Raw genomic sequence first — 22,737 nt, 5'->3', positions numbered from 1 at the left:
ATTATAATATAATGGTTGGGAAGTCATCATTATATTATATACGTTATAATAAGCTGTTTTGAGAAAATAAAGAATCGTAACTAAATTAGAATTATGTTTACTTCAAATTGAATACAAATTTGTTTGTTTTTTTTTATTTAATCAAGGTCATGTAAGGGACTATAGACAATTTGAGACATTGTCCCAAAACATGAAAACTCGTCACTTGTCCTTTAATGTAATTAATAAGCTTTAAGTTTCTAGAAATTAAACGCTATACTAAGTTATTGGTGCTTTGTAATTTCGTTTGGGACAGTTTAAAGATAGTAATTTTTAGACGTTTAGTTTTGTAAAGGCACCATTAAAAAAAGAAATTAATAAATAAAAGTGAATTCTAGCAAAGAAAGCTATTTATTTGTTTATGATGCCTACTTTTATTGGTTTTGGGACAGTAGAGGTTGTGAACACTTATTTAGTTTAAGAAACTATTTTTTAGAAAGAGTTTCAATAGATTCACAAACTGTATTTTGCTGTCTCTAATTTGATAATTTGTTAAAATTGTGTTTTTTTTTTAATTTAAGTCTACATTTGAAACATTAAATATCAAATCATTGAGACAAAGTATATTTTTTTTTATAAAAACAGAGAGTTTTTTGAAACAACATTCTTTTTGGGCTTTTTGTTTATTCGATTATTAATATTGAAAAGTTTCGATAGATTACATAGAATAAATATTATTATAAATATTTAAGTGTCAACGGAGTAGATATCTACTCTAAATGTCGATTAACCTTTCCTGACAATCTTAAGAAATATTTTATCAATTTTTTTTGTAATTCATTAACAAAGACACAACTTCAGTAAAAATAAAAAAGTTCAACAGTACTTTGATATTGACATTGTAATAAATTCCATAAATTATATATATATATGAATCGTTTATAATTTTGTTGATTCACTGATAAGCTTTCTATCAAAGCTGTGACAATATTTTTGTTTTGCACGATATCTCTTTAGGAACCCTTCAATATCTATTAATTTAATATTTTTGTTTGTATATATTTCTGAACTTGACGCCATATATATACGTCAATTCTATTTTTACAATAGGCATAATGTGGCATTTGCTATTTTGTTCCGTTTTAACAGAACCGACCTTCTACAAATTGATAAATGATAAGAGACTATGAAGAGTTTAGTGCGTTGTTTTAATCAATATGAAGAACTTTGTAATTTGTTTTCTTATTTTATTTGAGTAATTCAAGAAACTTAACTTAACCTAGCTTTTCCTTGGAAGTCCATAACCAAGAACCAATGGGTTCAAATTAAATACGTTTTAAGGTTCTAAATTTTGGCGAACTTTGAAAATTAAGAATAAAAGAAATTAATTATTTAGATATAATCAATTTCAATATTTAGATATTAGATATTTAGATAATTAGATATTAGATATTTAGATAATTTTGGAATAAAATATAATCATTGCGATTACAGAATCCGACGAATTAATCGTGAATGGATTCGGAGCGAGTATTTGACATTTTTAAAGTGATAGAAATTTTCAAACTGACATTTCACTCTTTCAGCAGCCTACTCATCGCATTATGTAATCAATGCGAATTGTTTTGAAATGATTGAAACATAATTTCGAAATTTATTTGATAAACATTTTCTTTTTCTGGATTCAACTAATTTTTGGACAAAATAATTGATCAAACACAAGTTATTGTTAAAATATCCAACTGAAGTTTGTATTTTTTTCAATTTAAACGCAGAAATGTCACAATAATGGGACATTATTTATATCATTGGTGTTGTCCTTAAATTAAATTGTCTTTATATGAATTTAAAAATAAGAACAAGCGTCTTTCCAGAGTTCAATATCACACCGATTCTGTTTGAAAAGTCATAAAATTATCGAAAACCCAAAAGACAGTGTAATCAAGTAAAAAATATGCGGGTTAATTTAGAAATAACTTTTCCTTTAATGAACGTCATTATTTCATATGGTCTTAATTTGTATATTTCTAAACTAAGAGGGGGACTTGTAGTCAAGTATTTTTGTAAAAATAAAATCGTCCTGAAACTTAAATCAAATATTTTATTTAAAACAGACAGTTGTCATAAATTATGACAAACAGCAACAAGTAAAGATTTTTCTATTTTTTTTAAACCAAAAATATGCCGATTTTGTATTGAAGGTTAATTCTTTTAACTTCTTTTATCTAATCATCATGGCTTACACTTTTGCAGAAACTACTGAAATTTTTGAATTCTATGGCATTTTCGAAATAAAAAAACCGAGGCCAGTACAAAGACCAAACAACTTCTCTGAGTTAAGTTTAGACATTATTTTTAAAAATTCTATATAAATAAAATACAATTTGTATTTTTTGTCGCAACACTCTACCTCACCTGATTTCCTTTTTTCCCGATCGGGAACAACTAAACTTTTAGCCCTTTTCACACGCAACGATCTACGACGTATCGATCGTAGAAAAGCTTCTGGCATCCGTGAGAATCTTTGTGGGGTATCCGGTGCTTTCCTCTCGGGGAGGAAGAAATTTTTAACAGCCAACATGATGCTCCTTGATTTTTCAAAAACTATTTTTTTCTATATATTTAGGTATAATCCTTAAAATGGCAGGTAGTAAGATATCCTTGTTTGGTTTTTTTAGGTTGAACTATAATTTATTTGTTAACACAATAAATTCGTTTTAAGTATAGGTTTCGTACGCGCGCTGCACAAATATACACACATCAAGTTTAATCTAAACTTTTTTATAAGATTATGCGCAAAATTTATCCAAGGGGTAGGGAATTCTTATCTTTCACTATAATCATATTCACTAAGGTAAACATTTTGTCATACTATCAACATATGGATGGGGTTTTGAATTGTAAATTTCTTTTTATTTTTGCAACAAATATTCAAAGCATCTCAATTAATAAGTGCATAGCCGAAACGACCCATAATAAAACTTTTAGCACTTAATCCGACCTTAACCGTGGCATTAATACAAAACAAAATAACTAAATCAAATTTAGACCGACAAATGATTCATTGATAAGCTAACATTTTTTTTACAATTTCGCTCGCATAAAGTATCTACGAGATAGATCTCCCGTTTACTTAACACAACAACAAAAATAACAAAAAAACCTACAAAGACGGACAATAATCCGACCGACGTTAACAGATCTACAGTCAGATATCAACTGAATTCGGTTTGGAGGAAAACCGCCTCGGCGAAGTATAACGTAGTGGTTGTAGATACAAAAATGTATCTGTTGGATGCGAACACTTTAACAGACTCGTAACAGAGTCTGTTAATATTGAATATTGCAACAGATTATTTCTGTCTCTTTTTTATTTTTACTATTCTTTCTCTTTCTCTGCTTCTGTTTTGTTTGGTTGGGTCGGTCGTTTTCTTTTTTACAACTTGTGACGCAATAGAGATACTTTTGCATCTGTTGGGTGGATTTATGGATTTTTTTATGATTCGGCAAGTTTTGTACACGTGTTTTTTTGCAGACTAAAAAGATAGATGGATTTTGGTGGGGTATTTTGTTGTTTTTTAATACCAGTGAATATGTGTGTGACTCGGAATAAAAGTGTTTGTTTTTATTTTTATTGTGATTGTAGGTTCTGTATGTTATCAGAGAAAATCATTGACCTTTTTTGGGTGGATTTGTGGGGCTTTGGGATTATTTGAGGTAGGTAGGTAAACAAAATTGTGTATACTTTTTTTCTCAAGAGGATTTTGGTCTAAGAATTTGTTGCTGGTTTTTGGTGAATCAGAGTCATTGTCAGGAACGTTAGTTCTTCTTTTTCTATTACCAAACACTTTTATGTTGATGCAATTTAAAACCTTATGAAGGAAAATCAAGAAAAAAATGTATTTGGAACATAACTTCCACAATCATTCATATTTAAATAATAATAATAAATAAATAAGTCATGAAAAAAGATACATCAGTTTTCAAACTTATATTCAAGTGTCCAATCATGAGTTTTAAAAAAATCTAAAATAATGTCATCAAAGTAGATCTAACTTTATAATGGTATTTGGTTAATTTTTGAAATAAATGTATGTTCTACTTTTTTGTTGATACATGTATGTATTTTTTAAATTAAGTTAAAACTATTGTCTTATGTTTGAATATAAATATTTTCAATATGAAAATGAAACATCGGGTTGGCACCAATGAATGAAGTGTACCTACGTAATGTAATTAAAAATTACAAGCCTGGAAATGGAAGGCCTTAATCGACTTCATGAAGGGAAGTGCATCTTATTCACCGACTTTCAATCCGGGACAGATTTCACCATGCTGGGGACACCGAGCCAAAACAATACGCTCAAATTTAATTTAATGAATTCATTTGAACAATTTTAGAAATATTGATGAATTCTTTATGTTTAGGTAATTATTTTTAAAGATTCTCTTGTTATTTCTTCGAATTCAGAACTGTTGACAAAAAAGGGAAACAAAATAAGAGAAAAACGTCTAAAAAATGATCATTGTGGGGAAATGCGTGATAGAAGAAGTTTGGTTAAAAAGTTCTTCAATTTCATTCCAAACCGCATTCGTGAGTTCATGAAAAAAAGAGGCGGAACGACGAAATATTACTTATTATTGCTTTTGGTTTGTATAGAATTGTTTACTATACCCTACTGCCATATTTTTTAAGAGTTCAATTATCCACAATATAAAAGTGATGTGATACCTACAGACAACAATAGATTTAAATATTGAACAGAGTCAATACATTGAAAAAGTGCGTATACGCCATAGTTACCATTGTTTTGTTATCGTGTCAGAGAGAAAAAACAAATAAACTTGGTTTATGGGTATATTTCAACTTCAATATAGAATTCATGCTGAATAAGTTCATATTCTTTTTATACTTATAGAAAACATTATTAAATTTCTATTCTATGTATGGGCGGTGTCTTCTTTGCAGTTCTTTCTATTTTGGTTTAAAAATATACTAAATATGGTAAATTATTCGATTTACATAATTTTGACACTCTATAATTAACATTCTTTACTCTATTCGAATGCAGCACAGTTTCACGTCGATACATAAATAATTTTGACAGAGCTCAAAAAATGTCTCTGTTACTTGTACAAAAATAAATTATGGCATACGTTCATGTTGGCGAATTTCACATGAATCTTATTAAAATTTTGTATTAAATTCTATTGAAAGAGTAAGAACCATAATGAGGCACCATTTTTTACTTTTAATTTTCGACACAGTTCCACGTCTAGTTCTTCCATTGAATCTAATTCAACACCTTCAAATACCACAGTTTCCTCTACCATTAATTCAAATTCTTATAAAAACCAGACCACAACTAACACAATTATTTTAAAAACATTTATGTTCTTACTTACATCCCAAATTGCTTCATCAAGTGAATAAAATTCAACAAAAGATCAAAGTCTGTACTTCCCGATGCTGGATCTTAAAATGTGATTAGACCAAAAATAAACAATCAAAAACAAAGATTCACTTAATTCAATTTCACTTCACTTCATTCACTCCGTAGAAAGGTAGGATTATCTTAATAAAATAAACCCCAACATTTTCCTATCAAGATATTTAAATACAACAACAACAACATCTTAAACCACAAATCTTTTCAACACCAAGTATACTTATTCTACCTTTAACAACATTGATGGTCTCCCAAAATCCTTCCCCAAAGCAATTAACTCGAACAAAATCCTTTCATTCCACACAGCTGGCTACGAGTGGAAAATAAAAAAAAAAGGACAATACAAAAAGAAAAAAAAAACATCAAAATAAATTGCAACACCTGCGTCTACCACCACCACCGCCGCCGCCCTCCATTGCCAATGCCTACAACCACTTACTGGCCTCCTCCAACTCAATTAGAATTTTTGCTATACCTCTCCGTTATTATTTTATCCCTTGATGCATAGCACAGTGAGCTTAAACAATGGCTACAAAGCTGAAAGTCCCGGAAAACTTTTAAAATACAAAAACTGCTTCACACTATAAATCAATGTACACGTCACATCTTCACACCTACAACAAAGCAAACAGATAGAGTCTGCAAAAGATACAAAGTGACTGTAGGACCATGCAACAATATTTTTATAGGTCAAATTTGAGGCGCAACTATTGCAAAACTTCGTCGATGTATCTATAGACCTATCCTACCAGAACGAGTGCAGAGCTTGAGGTACCCTGCTTTTCATTGATTTGCAAATGGATGGTGTTGGCGCAGGTATTGTGATGCAACAACCAAAACTAAGTACTTATAGATAGGTATTCTTTTCCCCGGCACATGCAAATTAGGCAGGTGATTAGCAGCAAACAAAAGAAACAAAAAAAGCCCCGTGTCGGTAGCCGTCGTCGTCCGTAGATACAAGATACACACAATATTAACTGTCGAAGTAGGTTAGACTTATTTTACTCGCACTCCATTATGTATGTAAAAAAAAACATAGATATAAAACTTAAAAGCTACAAGCTACAACAAACATAAGCAATTCTGGAGTATGGAAATATGGTTGCATGTATATAAAAGTATATGATTTTATTCTTACCCAGATTGTCCCTAAAATGAGAATCCTCGCTTCTTCCACAAAAAAAACTCAGGATGAGAAAAGAAAGCAAAGCAAATTCCTAGTATACAACTCCCGGGAGTAAACGTAATACTTTACTACGTAACTTTTTACTATTTCTATAGAAAGATATACAACGAACGTTTCCTGACACACTTCGAGGACCTAGGACCAAACCGAGACCGACAACGACGACGAGGAAAGAGCCTTTCCCTGACGTTTTTTGTGAAATACCAACGTGACACAACTGTGTGAATAGCTTCGAACAAAAGATGGAACAACCCTTGTTGGAAATGGAAAATGGAAAAATAATATTCAATATATGGTTGGTAAATGGTGATGCAACAGTGCACCATATCAAAACCTCTTCTTCTGCAAAGGAATGCAGTCGCAGCGCAGTGTTGAGCATAAGTCGACGATGCAGTTCGTTTAGTATCTAAAAGCAACAACTGTTAATAGCATAAGTTCGAACTGTTAACAACATTCTTAAGTTGAATCAAACATGTCTGAGGGTTCTAAACAAAATTTGGTTTCAAGTTCGAAAGAACTTTAAAGAGGTTGTTTCTTAAGAGTGTTCTGCTTCTGCTTCTGTTATCTGACAGTTTAAATCTGTAAAGTGACGAAAAGAATGGAAGTGGACGTGGAAGAGGAAAACGAAGCATAACGGTGTGTGTCTGTGCAAGTAAGTTACCTTTTACTAAACTACTATCAGTCTGTCAGGCGTTGCAGCAGTAGAAGCAGAGCAGGAGAGTGTGTATTGGTTTTGCTATTTTTTTGTTTGGAGTTGGGTCATTGCAGGATTTGCAAATTTACAGTGTTGCCATAGGAATATAATTAAAGTAGGGACAGAATAAAGAGTTTAGTTGGTAAGATTAGGTAAGATTAGACTGACAAATTATTTTAAATCTCTTTGATTCAATACTTATATGTTATATTTTCTTGAGATTTAGTAAAGTTTGGAAATTTGCAGTAATTTAGAACCTTTAGTTCCGGCTAAGATAGAATAAGAGGTGGGTTTTGGGTCACACATAGGATTAAAGATTCATTCGGAAAAAATAGAATTATGTAGAATTAGAGCAAGATGTCGTTTATATAATTGAAAAGGTAAAAAAGTCGGTCAAATGGTTCTATCAGTTTATTTTATTTGCTGATCTTGAGTGAAAACGGAAGTGATTTGTTTGAGCAAAATGTATTAGCATCTTCACAGGTCTTATTGAATTTTTATCCAAAGTTGAAGAAACAACCTCTTTGGACTGTATCAAAGTGGTGACAGAAAAGTTAAAAGAGTTCCTTTATTTTACCAAGATTTATATTTAGTATTGCTGAGGAACGATTTTCATTAGTTGAAAGTATGACGAAGTTTGAAGGTATTCGGATGAGTATTCTTAAACCAAGAATATTTAGTTCGAATTGCTTAAGGAAAGGTCACTAAAGGTGAAGCACAAGTCCAGATATGAGAGTATTTTAAGCATATATAGTTTCTTAGAAAATATTCATCTCAGAGAGGATGGCGATACTCCTAAAGTCTTTCAAAATATTAATAATATATTGTGTAAGTTAAAAAAAAAAGTCTGAAACCAATATATTTTGTTCTCAACAAGTCAAAGTCTATATTTTTCAGTTTTTTTGTAAAGTTGTCAATTAAAAAATTATGTTAAAAACAGTATTTTTTATAGATTGAAATAATTTCAAAGTCATTTTCTTCATTGATTATCGGAATTTTCGAGTCGAAAATCAGCTTTTAAACAGTTTTAGCAATATTTAAGATTAATAAGCCGGGTAGGTGGAATAACATGTACCATACGAAACATGAACGTGCCGTAACTGTTTGGGACTGTTGAAAGTAATAATCTAACAACAAGCCTCGGAAATTGACTGATTTAACAACAACAACCACGGCAACGGAAATGCAACAAAATCTTACAGAATTTTCCACCTGGATATCACCTAATGAAGTCAAACTAAATCAACGATGTTATAGAACGCTCTTTTTGCGTAGTGCTCAAGAAACTTAGTAAATTACTGGACTACAAGCCCAGATAATGGTAGCTTTGTCTTAAATTAAATTGAATTAAGTTAAATTGGGTGGCGCAACATTCATGACAAGAATTACTCCTGGAGAATTTGTCAATTCTAGCAAGAGGTAGTATTTGTATTTGTATTAATTTATTTTAAAAATCGTTACAAGGTATGACATGAGTCTTATAAAGTGTTGCAAGCCTTTACTTCAATTTCAGAATTCGAATATAAATTATATACTTAAGACTTCTATTTACATATTTATATAAAGAAAAGGAAATTTTACATTAATTATTTGCCAAATTATTGAAAAGTAAAAATTTAAATCTACTTATGCTTCTTATTCTTCTCATGGATGCGAGCGATGGGTGGAGAGTTCCAAAGGCGTAAAATATGAATACAAAATTGACGCTCAGTATTTAGAAAATTGTATCGGGGTAATATTAAAGCAAAGGACTTGTTGAATGAGGGAAATTCAGCTTACCCTATAGATAATCAGGCTGTTGTGTTTGGATGATTTTATGCAAGTTACTCAGAGAGCGAAAGTTTATCAAGCTGTCTAGGCTACAACCAGAATTCCGTACCGCAAAAATGGATATGTGATCATAACGACGGAGATTATAAATATAGGGGGTAATATTGTTATAAGCGGCTAGTCACACAGTCTAGTTTGCAAAAGATTTAACATCCACACAGCACAGTTGGTAAGGGCCTTAGCAAATGGCAGTTTAGTTTTGATCGGGATAAAATTTCGAGTGACTTGAAGAAGGCGGAGGTTAGGTAGGTAAGGTTAACGTGGCTGCGGATTAAAAATCCACACACTTAGGCCAAGAGAAAGGCCCGTTGTGATACCACATGAATCTAGAGAATAACTATTAACTAGTCGGACCATTTTGAGCTTTTTATAAAGCAAGAAGATATTTGATATCCTTTTTAGCTAGTTCACTGGGATTATCAAAAGAGTAGTCCCCTAGATGAAGTTTGCGTCTGAGTGAAAGAGCAGGGCAAATGCATAGGGTATGAGAGATTGTTTCCTCTTCTTCTTCGTCCATACAGTTCCTACAGAAGTCATTTGAGGCTCGTATTGCGTGTCTGCCTATAAGACAGTGTCCCGTAAGGACACCTATTAGGGAGCTAATATGAAGTCTGCTTTGAGATAACAAGTCTTTAGAGCGCTTTAGGTCCAGTGAAGGCCATATGAGTTTTGTGGCTGCGCATGTATGAATTTGCTATCGCAAAAGCTGTTTCTTTTAGCTATCGGTATACCTATCTTCTCCCTTTCAGGTGAAATAGGTATGACGGTTCCATTTTTAGCGAGTTCATCGGCTCTACAATTACCTGTGATGTCTCTGTGACCCGGCACCCAACAGAGGTTAATGTTAAATTGCTGCGCCATCTCCATAAGAGACGATCGACAATCGAGGGCCGTTAAAGATTTGGTCGAGACACCGTCAAGGGATTTGATAGCAGCTTGACTGTCAGAGAAGATGCGGATATCAGAAGTTGACATTACGTTTTCTCTTAGCAAGGAGGTCTTTCCGCTTTGAAAGACGCTACAATGATTAGGGAGGAGGAATGAGATGCTTAGATTGAGCTTTTCTGAGTACAAACCACTACCAACTCTCTCATTTGTCTTGGATCCATCTGTATAAAAATGAATATTTTTGTTATCCAGGAGTTTTTTGTCTTCCCATTCATCTCTGGATTGAATATATACCTGGAAGTTTTTTCCAAATAGGGGTTTAGGAATAGTGTAGTCTATGTACTTTGGTATAGAACCAAAGAGGTTCAAAATGATGGAGTGCCCCACATTGTTGTTGGTCCATTGAGATGAGGCGTCTAGTCTTATCGCTGTGCTCGCTGCCACTTGTTTACTGAAGATTTCGAGTTGTGTTAGATGGAGGAGAGTGTCTAACGCTGCTGAGGGTGTGGTTCTTAATGCCCCGCTTATGCAGAGACATGCAGTGCGCTGGACTCTGCTGAGTTTGTCGCAGTATGTGACTTTATCCAGTGCAGTCCACCATACTGCAACCCCGTACATAAGTATTGGTCAGATGACCGATGTGTATAGCCAGTAGGTTATGCGAGGTTGAAAACCCTATTTGCTTTCTATAGCTTTCTTGCAAAGGAAAAGAGCTACTGTAGCTTTTTTAACTCTTTCCTGTATATTGGATTTTCAACTTAATTTTTTGTCCAATATCAGACCAAGGTATTTGGCTTCATTGGTAAAAATTAGTGGTATACCTTTTATTGAAGGAGGTACAATTACTGGGATCTTGCATTTCCGTGTGAAAAGGACGAGGTCTGTTTTCTGAGGATTAATACTAAGTCCGCAGTGATCAGCCCATCTAGTGAGCATATTGAGTGCATTTTGGAGGAAGTCTCTCAGTGTATTAGGATGTTCCCCTGTGAGACGGCGATAGCAACATCATCGGCATACGCAACCACTATGTAGCCTTCCCTGTCAAGGGATATTAGTAGTTGGTTAACCACTATGTTCCACAGAAGAGGGGACAGAACACCACCTTGCGGAGTGCTTCTACTGACATACCTTTTTGTGCAAAAATCTCCCAAACTAGAGTTGATGATCCTGCTTTTTAGCAAGAAGGCGGAGACTTCCATAGTCTTTACCAAGGGCACTATAAAGGTGGTCATTCCAAATGAGAGTGCTACTCCTAGGTTTCTAATAGTGCTAACATATTCAATGGTTTCGTCTTCAAGTTTCAACGGGTTTAAACCAGATAAATATAAGTTTTTGCGTTAGATGGGGATGGGATGTTGATTTGACAGGTTTAAGGCGGAGATCTTTTTTCTTTTTTGACCACTGTGAAATGCAGTGTACCCGTGAAAAAAAAATTTAGATGGCATAGGCAGGGATCGATCTCAACACTTTTGGCATGACAGTTCAATGCACATTTTTTTTTTCTCAAATTCATTTTTATTTATTCAATCTTAAACTTATCTTAAAGCTAGACAAAAATTCATAAAACTAGCCTAATTATCCATAACTTACAACTAACTTAATGGTCCCATACGGACACTCTAAGTTAAACTATAACAATTAAAACTAATGCCTTTCGGCCCTAAGATCTATTTTACTTCAATTTATATTTTATTTATTTCTGTATTCAGTAGTTCAATGCACTAACCATTATGCCACGGTTACTACTGTCTTAACTTTTATTTGTTCGAAATGTTAAGCCTTATAGATAATAGTCATCTTTCGTTTCAGGAAAGCTAAAATTCTATTTATTGCAATCTTAATTTAAAAATGGAATAAGTATGTATCAAGGTATTAACATCAACTGTTTTCTTCTGAACAAACTCTAAATAAAAGGAGGAGTTTCTAAAGAAAAAAATTGATTAATTTAAATATTGTAAACAAATCTTCAATTTCTCAAATTATAAACATTTTTAACTTCCAGCTTCCTCATTCCTTACTTTTAATATTATTTAATATCTAACACAAGAACCACACCAACATTCAACGTACATATGTGTACCTGTGCAAAATAATTACTTAATAATCTCTCAAAATGCACAATCTTGCAATAAGGTAGGATTATAATATCTATAAAACCACATCGGAAGAGAGTTTTTCTTTCCGTTTCTTCAAGCTTCAAACTCTTCGTTACGTACCTCTCAACAAATGATGCTTATAAAGCCATAGACAACCACTTTCACTTGAACAAGCTAATAGGTTTTTGTTTTTTTATCTCAAGAGCTTGTTATAGAAAGACTCAAATCATATTTATATAGCCGACGAATATAATTTCACTGTCATTTAGGTAAATCACTAGTTGAGGTTTATTTTCCTTGTTAACTAACAATTTTCATCGATAGAAAAGTGATGATAGACAATATAATGGTTAACAAACAACTGACAATAAGGCTGTAGTCAAGACATTTTCTAGAGAGGGATAATTTAAATAGAGTCTGGATTATTTGCTTAGCACAGAAAAACCACCAGTGATGAGAGCTTAAGCCCCCAAATATCATTATTTATCGACGACCTTGTCCATCATTCTTCGTATCGATAGATTTCGATTTCTATCATGGAAATGTGTTTGAAGATAGATAAATGATTTGTATCGCGGAAATTAATTTCACGGATACAAACGATTATAATCAAACCAAAGTCAAAATCGAAATCGAATCCGAAGCACCTATACAAATCTGTCTGAATTGAAAGTGTGACTTTACGACTCTCGTTAACAATGCAAGGGGACACCATCAGGAAGGATGTCAAATCGTGAGTGACAAGATGAACGGACATTTGGAATGTTTTGTAAATCTATCCAGTTTGTGGGTTAAACGTAATTTATGAGTTCGATTCGGTCATTGGCTCGAACCATTCTTTTCGTTTTGTATCTTTGTACACATTTTTCAATGAAAAACTCAAGGATTTCTTCTTTTATTTTATTTCGTTCTTAATAAGCATAATGGCTTTTTTGCCCTTTTTATATCTTGTGTCGCTCCGTCGTCGTCGCTTTACTTTTATAAATACTCGTCCACGTTATTCTCGGCTCGGTGCTGATTGATTCTGTTTTGAAGTGTCGTCGTGTTAATTGTTCAAAATGTGTCGAGGCGGCTCGAGGGAAGATACAAATATTTTTAAAGATTTGTATCTTTTTTTTTATTAAGGAAGTGTGACATTATTTTTTTCTTTATTTTCTTAATTGGTTTGAATAAAAAAAACGTACTTTACTTAAAACTCGCAGTTAATGGATCGCTTGTCATTTAATTTGCGTAAAAGCGTTCACATCATCCCATCATCATCATCCTCATCAGGCTCTACAAGTAACCACACAATTTTACACTCGAATGAGTTTGTTAACCGGAATTAAAGACTTGCTTCATCTTAAACAGAAATGGGAAACAAAAGAAAATCACACCAGGAAATCATTAGGTGTGGATAATAATTAAAAACAAAAAAATGACGTTCGTTTTATTTACGTATGTATGTAAGGACTTGAAGCACGTCTCGTCGCGTCATCGTCGTCGCATCGCGCCGTTTTCATTTCTTCATCTTTGTGAATATTCACTCACTTTAATTTCACACCTTATCGTTTTTTTTTTAAATAATAAATTGTGAAGTGTGTTAATTTTTTTAGTACCTTATGATAATTATGAAAAAGATACTAAAAGGGTTTTGGTTTTATAACATATGAATTATGCTTTTAAACAAAATTGAAAAGTGAAATGAAAATATAAAGAGCTGCATGACGGGTTTTGTAGTATTTATATTAGAATGAAAGAAATGCTTTCATTTGAAATTTAAGGGATAGATGGGGTTCTGTAGACCTAAAATGTCAATAACTTTAACTTAATTTTTTTTATGTTTGACAGTGGAAGAAGCAAATATCTATGATATTTATTGCTATGGTTTTTTATATGATTGAATTGCACAAGCGTGTTTGAAACTATCTTTTTTAAAAAATAAAAGTCACACAGCAATAAAAGGTAATTAAAGGTAATTTTAATAAAGTTTTACGCACTTTCGTTTGGGAGAAGAGAGATTATTCGCGAGATTACTGTCCTTATTCGTACGGCGGGAAATCAATAATTTTAGATCATCAACAGAAGCTAATTTTTCAACTAAGCGTAAATTACGTTGTCATCAGTAACGCTATCACTCTTTTGAAATTTATTCACAATTTTCATGGTTGCCTGCAAAGTTATTTACACTTTTGGTAGTAAGTTTTAATAAATATCAAAGCGTTGTTCGATTATTAAATGATCCATATACGTAAATTTGCATAGATTTTAAACTATTCCAGTGCTGGAATACTCGACGATTACTAAGAGTACTCTAATTTGCTTTAAAAATACGGGCAGCTGAACTAACTAAAATTTGAGTCTAGCTCTGTGTCTTAGAATTTGTTAGATGAATAATAAGTTAAAAGATAGAAAACGTAGCTGTAATATGATTTGGGTTTTTTATTTAAACTGATGGAGTAATTTTGGACATGAATTTACTTTTCCAAATTTTTGTAATTGGTTAGGTTAGTTTAAAGTGGCTGTCAGTGATGGAGTAGGACACATTTAGGCCAGTTTAATGAATCTTGTGGCTTTTTTCTAAGCTGATTGAAACCAGTATGAGTCTCTTAAGCAACGTGAGAGGCTAATGATGCTAATGTGATTTAGATAGTATAGATCATTAAAGAATAATTCTCTCAGTTAGCAAACACCTTGATCGCTTTAAATCTAGTGTGGGCCAATTAGCTATAGAATGGGTTGTACTGTACCGTTTGTGGCAAGTTTATCAGCCTTACAGTTACTTGCACCCAGCAAAGGTGAATATATATATTACTGTTGTTTCACCTCTTAGAGATGATCAGCAGTTATGGACTGTTATAGAGTTTGTAGGGACAGATTCTAGAGATTTGACTATCTAAGAAAATAGGGATATCAGATGTTGATTTTCCCTTTTGTTTTTGAGACCGACTCGTCATACAGGAATGTCCTATCCTCCCCAAAAAGATCATGTTACAGAAATCTGGACGTTTGTGTCAAATTGCAGTTGGGGGAAAATGTAGGCTGTATGCTTCGGAATCAATTCTAAATACCTAAGAATTACGGAGTGGCCAATGTTGTAGTCAATCTACTGCGAAGAAGCTTCGAGGCAAATTGCAAAACCTTGCAGCTATTTGTTTGCTAAATATATAATTGGTGATTTGTTAACTTTCTTTTCAGAGCACTGGTTTCCCAGCTTCTGTACGATTTGTATCTTATGTCACTGTCAAACGCCTTCATTTGGTCTATAACTTAACAATGAATCGTCTTGAAAATCAGCAACGCTGGCAAATTATTCAATTTTATCATCAAAACGCGTGCTGTTTTGAATTTCATCGCTTACTTTTCCATTTTACGGTCAGTTGAGGCTGTTTTGGCCAATGTTAGTAATGACAATTAATTATATCGATTCGGGGCCCAATCGTTAAGAAGAAAAAACTATTACTCCGAAGGATGGAGAAGTGATGCTTTTAAAAATACAGCTGGTGCAAGAATTGAAGCAAATCAACTTACCACAATGAAATTTTTTTAAAGTTGGCCGAGGATCCACGTTTTTATCGATAAAATTGTGCTCAGCGACGAAGCTCATTTATGGTTCAATGGATACGTGAATAAGCAAAGCTGCCGTATTTGGAGTAAAGAGCAACTAACAACATTGTAAGAGCTACTAATGCTTCCAAATGTTTGCTGCGTATTATAGACTGGAAGAATTATTGAGCCGTATTTCTTAGAAGTAATGGGAATGGCAATGCTACTATAAATGGTTAGCACTACCGTTAAGTTATAACAAACATTTTTTGTGCAAAATGAAAAAGCTTGACTTGCATGACATGTGGTTTAAAAAAGACATTACTACATGCCACACAGAAAGTGTAACATTAGAACAATTAATAAATTGGCACAAATTTGACTAAGCGGATAGGCCATTTAGGAAACAGCAGCGACTATTATTTGCCTGAGATACTCAGCCCTACCATAAATTCCATCGTAATCGGAAATTGTTACGAATTCCAAAAAACTGTATCATGAAATCCGTTCTTAATGCAAAATTGCATGAGAATTTCCACTACGAACGGATTTTATGATACAGTTTTTCGGGATTCGTAAAATTTCCGATTACGATGGAATTCATGATAGGGCTGACTAAATGATCGATCAAGGTAAAGTTTTCATGCATTTTTCTGAATTTAATGAGTTTTGTTTTTAATTTCCGATAGCTCCTAAAAAATCACTAGTTATTTCCCAAGAAAGATAAACTCAAAAACAATAAGTCCTTTATAAATAAAAAACTGTCGTGAATATAAAACCAATAAATCAAGAAAAGTGCACATACGCCTTTCACTTGCATGTAATTATTCAATTAGAATCTTCGACACTTTCCTGGCAAAAAGGTTTCGTGTTTCAAAAATTATTTTTTTTCATTGACGTCTCAAGAAAATTAAGGCAGCTTCAATTTAAACTCTGAACATTTATTTGTTGTTAAATTTTGCTTCTTTAAGTCAGCCATAAAGCATTTCATCTACTGTGTCATTGCTTCCCACCAATTAAAGACATAGGTAAACAAAATATTCTTCAACACATTCCTAGTTAAATTTTATATAAATATTTTCAAAGAAACATGCCGCAAGTCGCAACTCCAAGTGCTTCCTTATTCCGGGGTGACATATTCTTCTTAACTTCTTTCTCCTTTCCAAATAATTGTATATTACTACCATAGGCAAGGCATTTGAAAAAGAGCCTTAGACATCAGACATTTTAAGCCACCCAACGACTACAATGAGACACACAAATATGAAAGTTTATTCTTCATATTAAGCTACAGATACTCGTATATACAGTTAGATAAATCTGTCGTTTAAAACAAACGAAAATGAAGACAGAAAAAATGAACCTCAACCATATGCTGCAGTTATATTCATCTTCTTTTTTGACTCCTTTTTTGTGTTGTTTTTCTTTGTACATTTCTTGGATGGATACAATTTTGTCTGCTTCTTCGTACGTTGAACTGCTTTTGGCAACAGGGCTTCCCTTTCAACACTTTCAGTAGAAGTAGAAGAAAGTGTAAAGGACATTGACATAATACAAATTAAAGTATTTAAAGCAAATATGTATTTGTGATTATGCAGGTGAAGAGTGCCTCTGGGTGGCCATCGTGTACCTGTATTATTTTTTATATTTCATACAAAGTTCAATAACCCTGAATTAAAAGTCGCAATTTAATTAAATTCTTTATTTTTTTTCTAGATATTATTTACATACTTGATTGACATTTATTTTATTAAATTATAACACATGTAATGTATTTTAATGTTGAACAGCGAATCACAAAAAGTTGCTCGTATTTGTGTGAATAAATTTCAATTAATATGAAGTCAAGTGCCATCCTCTGTGGTGCATTTTTCCTTTAAATTGAATTGAACGACATATTAATTGATTGACTGACCCAAACTTTTTTTTAATGTTGATTTTCTAAATTTGGATCAATAAACTATTGGATTTTCCATCAAAACAAGACAGAAAAAAAAATCTAAACAAAACATCAGCGAGTCACTTATTTCTTTTTTTATTACTTTTTGAAAATACAAAACAACTAATAAATTTCCCATGAAAGTTCTTTGTGGAATCATACACCGCGGTACACCTACACACATTTGGGAAACAATAAATATTTCAATCCGTTGACGGTGCTACTAGTGGTCTTCTATACGCGTCGTCGCGGTCGGGAGGAAAAGATGCTTTTCACGGGTAATCATTTTTTCAAAACACCATCAGGAGAGTGGGAAGACAGGGGTTTATGTTGTGCATTCGCACGCTTAATATTAATTATAAAAACAAAACGTTAAAAACATAAACACTGCATTTTATTGGATTAATCATTTTAACAACAATTTGAAATTCACACAAAAGAACTATAGATTACAATTTTTATATCGACTGATCCAATCATCATATCAAATAGTTTAGGAAGAGGAAGAGATGTTCTTGGAAGAATGATGAGAAGATGGGGTAGTTTGGGGTTATTTTTGTAAATAGATCATAAGACTCATTAGAAGATGTTATTCACATTAAGATTTGTCACATTTAAGCAATCAGAAAACATTTAAGATGGGGTCACAGAAGACAGGCACATTAGGCCACTATTATTTACAATCTTTTCTTTTTCGTTGTTTTCTCTTTTGACAAGGAATGAATTATTATGAATGGGTAGATGATGTCGTATTGTGATTAAACTTCAATCATCACAAATATTGTGATTCACACTTGACAGATGTTAAATTTTATATTCATTGTTTTGTGTGGGGGGTTAAACAAACAAAAAGAATCTATTAGAAGATACAAGCAAAAGCCTTAAGACAGACGCTGTTCTACATTTCTACAAAGTATTTATGAATATTTAGCAAAAAAAAGATGAATTCGTAATATTTTAGTCAGATCTTGTGTTTTGTTTTTGAGTTTTGTATGAATCAAATTCAAGATTTGTGAATATTACTTAAAAATGATTCATACTACGTGTTTAACAAACAAATTGAAATATTTCGTAATTCTGAGTGTTTTTAATTTGCATATTATTTCCAAAAATGTGTGAGGAATTCACACAAGATGCTGCTCTTCTCATTGCAAGACTGTGTTACTCAGCAAGATTATGATATCAGCTTTCTGCGCCATACAAGTTAATTAAAGAAAAAATGAGTAAGTTAGATTATTTAGGGTTGATGATCTTTTATAATAATCTTAATCATAACTACAGACAGAATGGGCAATTAAAACATTCTTTAAGAAGAGAATTTGATGTCTATTAGATTTGTTATAGTTGAGTGGGAGGGATACTTTAATTGAATCAACGCCTAAATGTAAATGGGATTGTTATTTTGTAAGTGTGAGGTTGAGACAATTTCCAGACAGTATTTTTAAAGTTGTACGTGCCATTAGATTTTGAAGTTTGACTCATATGACCAAAAATAATAATGACATGCAAATAAAATCTTATCTGACCAGTATTTTATTTAAAAAACGCCCAAATTGTGAGACCTAATAACATTTGACGCGTTTTTTAACCTTTTTATTATGATAACATTAAGATTTGGTAATTCTGAGGATAAAAAAAGGATGTGTCAGCTAAAAAATTAAAGATAATTTCATGTCCTTAAAGCAATGATAAATGTTGACTAAAAAATTGCATTGTGAGATTGTGAGTGCGATGTAAATACTACAGTCAATTGTATACTAATTCGTTTGTTTTGACCAACATGACAGTTAAGTTAGCAAAGCTACTTTCTCAAGCCAATTTCATGAAAATTATGTTTTTTTACAAAACTTCTAAGTATTAATTCAACGCATACATATGTCTTTTGTTTGTGTAGAGGTTTTAGATAGTAAGATACGCTTTGTGTCGGTTTTTAAAATCCTATCAAAACGCAAAATGAAAGCTTTTTTCAAAAAATAGCAAATTTAAACTTGGAAGAATTTAAGCCTTGGAAGAATTTTTCAAGTAATAATACCGTGCAAAGATTATAGTTGTTCTAAAAGAATCAGGGCAAGTTATGTTAAATACAGGATGATTGGCATAAAGTGCCCAAAAAGAATAGAGTGAGTTGTGTTTAGATAAACAAATAATAAAAACTAACGGCAAAAAAATAGAAAGTTATGATATATTATTTTGAAAAGCTAGAAGCCCATTCTTTAACTAAATATTTAAATGAAGTTGTTTGAGCAAATTGTATTTAAAAAATGCATTTAAAATTAATTTAAATTAATTTGTTTTTAAAACCATCTATTCGCTCTAGACTTTTACAGATGAATTAATAAAAAACGGTTATTCCACCTTTATATATATAATAAGAGTTAAACTGTAGGTTTAAAGTTAAATGAATAAAACCAAAATGTTTGTGGAATAGTAAAATTTGTGTTGGAGGAATAGTAAAATGACCTTTACCAGAAATCCTTTAAGAAAATCTTCTACAATAAATAAGATTCCTTTTGCAATTTCCACCAAGTTCCACAGACTTATGTATATTTTGTATGGGTTTTGACAGTAAATTGTGATAATTTGTAAACACATCTAGGAATATAATGTAATTTATTTGTATTCGAATGTGAACGTATATTTTTCCAGATTGTTGGATGGTTGATAACTGTTCAGAAATTGATTGAAGCATTTTTATAAACTGCCTTGCTTCAGAAGCAGACTGACTAAAGCCACGTCAGTCAGCACAATCGTCTTGAACCTATTTTATTTAAGCAATTTCAGATTATGATTATACGAAGTCATTAATCGCAACGCAACCCAGTGTCTGATGGAAGCCATAACTTTCAAACAGACAGGAATAAGTCCATCTCCTGTGTCCCCCTCGACTCTGATTTATTTTTCTAAACTTAAATATAGTTTTGTGTTGCCCTCGAAGTTTACTCCCCATAAACAAGTTATTGTGTTTTAAAACTATCTCAGGAGATAATGAACCGATTTAAATAATGTTGTTTTCAGAATTATATTTGATGATCAAAAATGTCTAAAGTCTTTTTGATTTTTAAAAAAGATTATTTATTTAATTCGATATCTCAATAACAGATATAAATCGGATATACGCACTTAATAACTGTATACGAAATAAAACCAAACACTTTAGATATAAAAAATTGATTTAAAAAAACTCACAATCCCCTCTTAATTAAATGGCATTTAAGTTTTGAAGATGAAATTTGGATATGGTAACAAATTCGTGTAACCCAGTCATTAATTTCACTTTAAATTGAATTTAAAAAAACTCACGGACATTTTTTTTTAATTTCTATCTGATATTATTATAAAAACAAAAGTTATTTGAAGTTAAAAACTCGAGTTGTTCTTATGCCAACGAATAAAGGTATTCCAAACAAACAGTGCCGAGCAAAAATATGAATGCAATCTGTTAAAAATTATGAACTCCTGAATAGAGTTGAAGTGTTAGGAGACAGAGGATGTCGTCGGTATTCAAGACGAGAGCAAAATGCAGCATAATGATCCTTGATACCCAACAAAAATGACAAAACATGAATGATTTAGATCATAAAGGTTGGTCAAATTTAAACGGCCTATGTTGATTTGAATAAAATACAAATTATTTAGGAATTTAGTGTCATTTTTAATTGTGATAATATTGGTAGTGTTCAATAATGTTTGGAACAAAACATCGTCCAAAACGGCCGCCACGACCTCGGTGGCATACCTCTATCCGATGGTTCAATTTGCCAATGATGCTGAGGCATGATAAAGGTTATGTGCCGTTAACGTGGCGAGTTATCTATCTTTGAATTGTTGCTGGGTTACCGCCGTGCACCTTTTTTTCTTCAAATAACTCTAAGCGAAGTAGTACCCTTGGTATGATGGTTAGTGCGTTGGGCTGTCATGCCAGAGGTCCTGGGTTCGATCCCTGCCTATTCCATCTAAAGTCTTTTCACCAGTACTGCCTCTTGTGAGGAATTGACAAATTCTCCAAGAGTAACTTTTGTCATGAAAAAGTGCTTTCTCAAATAAGCCGTTCGGATTCGGCATATAAGCCCCTCCATTCCTGACAACATAAGTCGCACACAGGAATGGTTGAGAGTTGTAAGTCACTAGGCCCTAGTTCTCAACGGACTGTTGCGCCACCCAATTTATTTTGTTTTATTACTCTAAGGGAAGAAGCAACCACATGAGATAACAGACGCTTTGCATTTGTCACGTAAAAAAGAGCATTGCTTCGTAAGCGTGTGGCAAGCGAACACCATTCGATATAACTGCCTGACTGGCCTCATTTGGAAAAAATTTGGCCCGATGATGAATTCAGCACCTAAACGGCACCAAACAGTCACACTTTCTGGATGCTTTGTTTTTCGACAATCACTCTTGGATTACAGAAGTGACGACTTACAGATCAATATCGCTTATACCAATTATGGCAAAAGTTTTTGAAAAACTGCTTCTGAAGAGACAAAATCATAGAAGAAAGAAGGTTAATCCCAAACCATCAGTTTGGCTTTAGAAATAAACATTCCACGATAGACCAAGTTCATAGAATATCGGATGTAATAGAAAAAGTATTAGAAGAAAAACAAGTATGTTCAGCTATTTTCTTTGATGTTGCTCAAGCTTTTGACAAGGTTTGGCATGAGTTACTTGAGTACAGAGAGAAGAAGGACTTGAGAAGAGATCTTCCCAGGCAGTACTTTGAAATATTAAAATCGTACATCTCAGACCGATTGTTTAGAGTAAGGTACGATCAAGAATAATCGGAATTGAAGAAAATAGAGGCCGGTGTACCACAAGGAAAAGTCCTGTATTTACTATACACAAGGGATATTCCAGTTGGTAATCACACCTTAATGGCTACTTTTGCAGATGATACCGCAATTTTGGTACCCGACAAATGTGTCTCTAAGGCAGCAGTAAAACTACAAAATGCCGTCTTCACATATAAACTTTACAAATAAAAAGATAAACAATATTCCAATAATCATTAATAATCAAGCTGTACCTTACGTCAATACGGCCAAATTCCTTGGAATGACTTTGGATGCAAAGCTTATGTGGAAAGAGCACATCAAAAAGAAAAGAGAAGAACTAAACTTGAAATATAGAAAAATGTACTGGTTGCTTGGTAA

The 22,737-nt window shown here is 32.7% G+C and overlaps 1 protein-coding gene across 3 annotated transcripts in view; it reads right to left on the bottom strand.

The window, feature by feature from the left end:
• Positions 1-22,737, bottom strand: part of LOC129940317 (centaurin-gamma-1A) — a 455,674-nt gene that overhangs the window by 48,906 nt on the left and 384,031 nt on the right. Inside the window, exon 1 of one of the 3 annotated variants that reach the window (XM_056048623.1) lies at positions 6,568-6,814. The exons of 1 other annotated variant lie outside the window; for it this stretch is intronic. Coding sequence is in view for 1 of the 2 variants with exons in the window: in XM_056048622.1 (XP_055904597.1) it covers positions 2,395-2,560 (166 nt within the window). In the remaining variant the exon portion in view is untranslated. Of the gene's footprint in view, positions 1-2,394; positions 3,188-6,567; positions 6,815-22,737 lie in introns of those variants that run through there. One more of the 3 variants, XM_056048622.1, reaches the window with a different exon arrangement.

Source organism: Eupeodes corollae, chromosome 1 (genome assembly GCF_945859685.1).
Source record: "Eupeodes corollae chromosome 1, idEupCoro1.1, whole genome shotgun sequence".
NCBI lineage: Eukaryota > Metazoa > Arthropoda > Insecta > Diptera > Syrphidae > Eupeodes > Eupeodes corollae.
The sequence above is the reverse complement of the archived record's forward strand: the minus strand, read 5'-3'. Positions and strand labels throughout refer to the sequence as shown.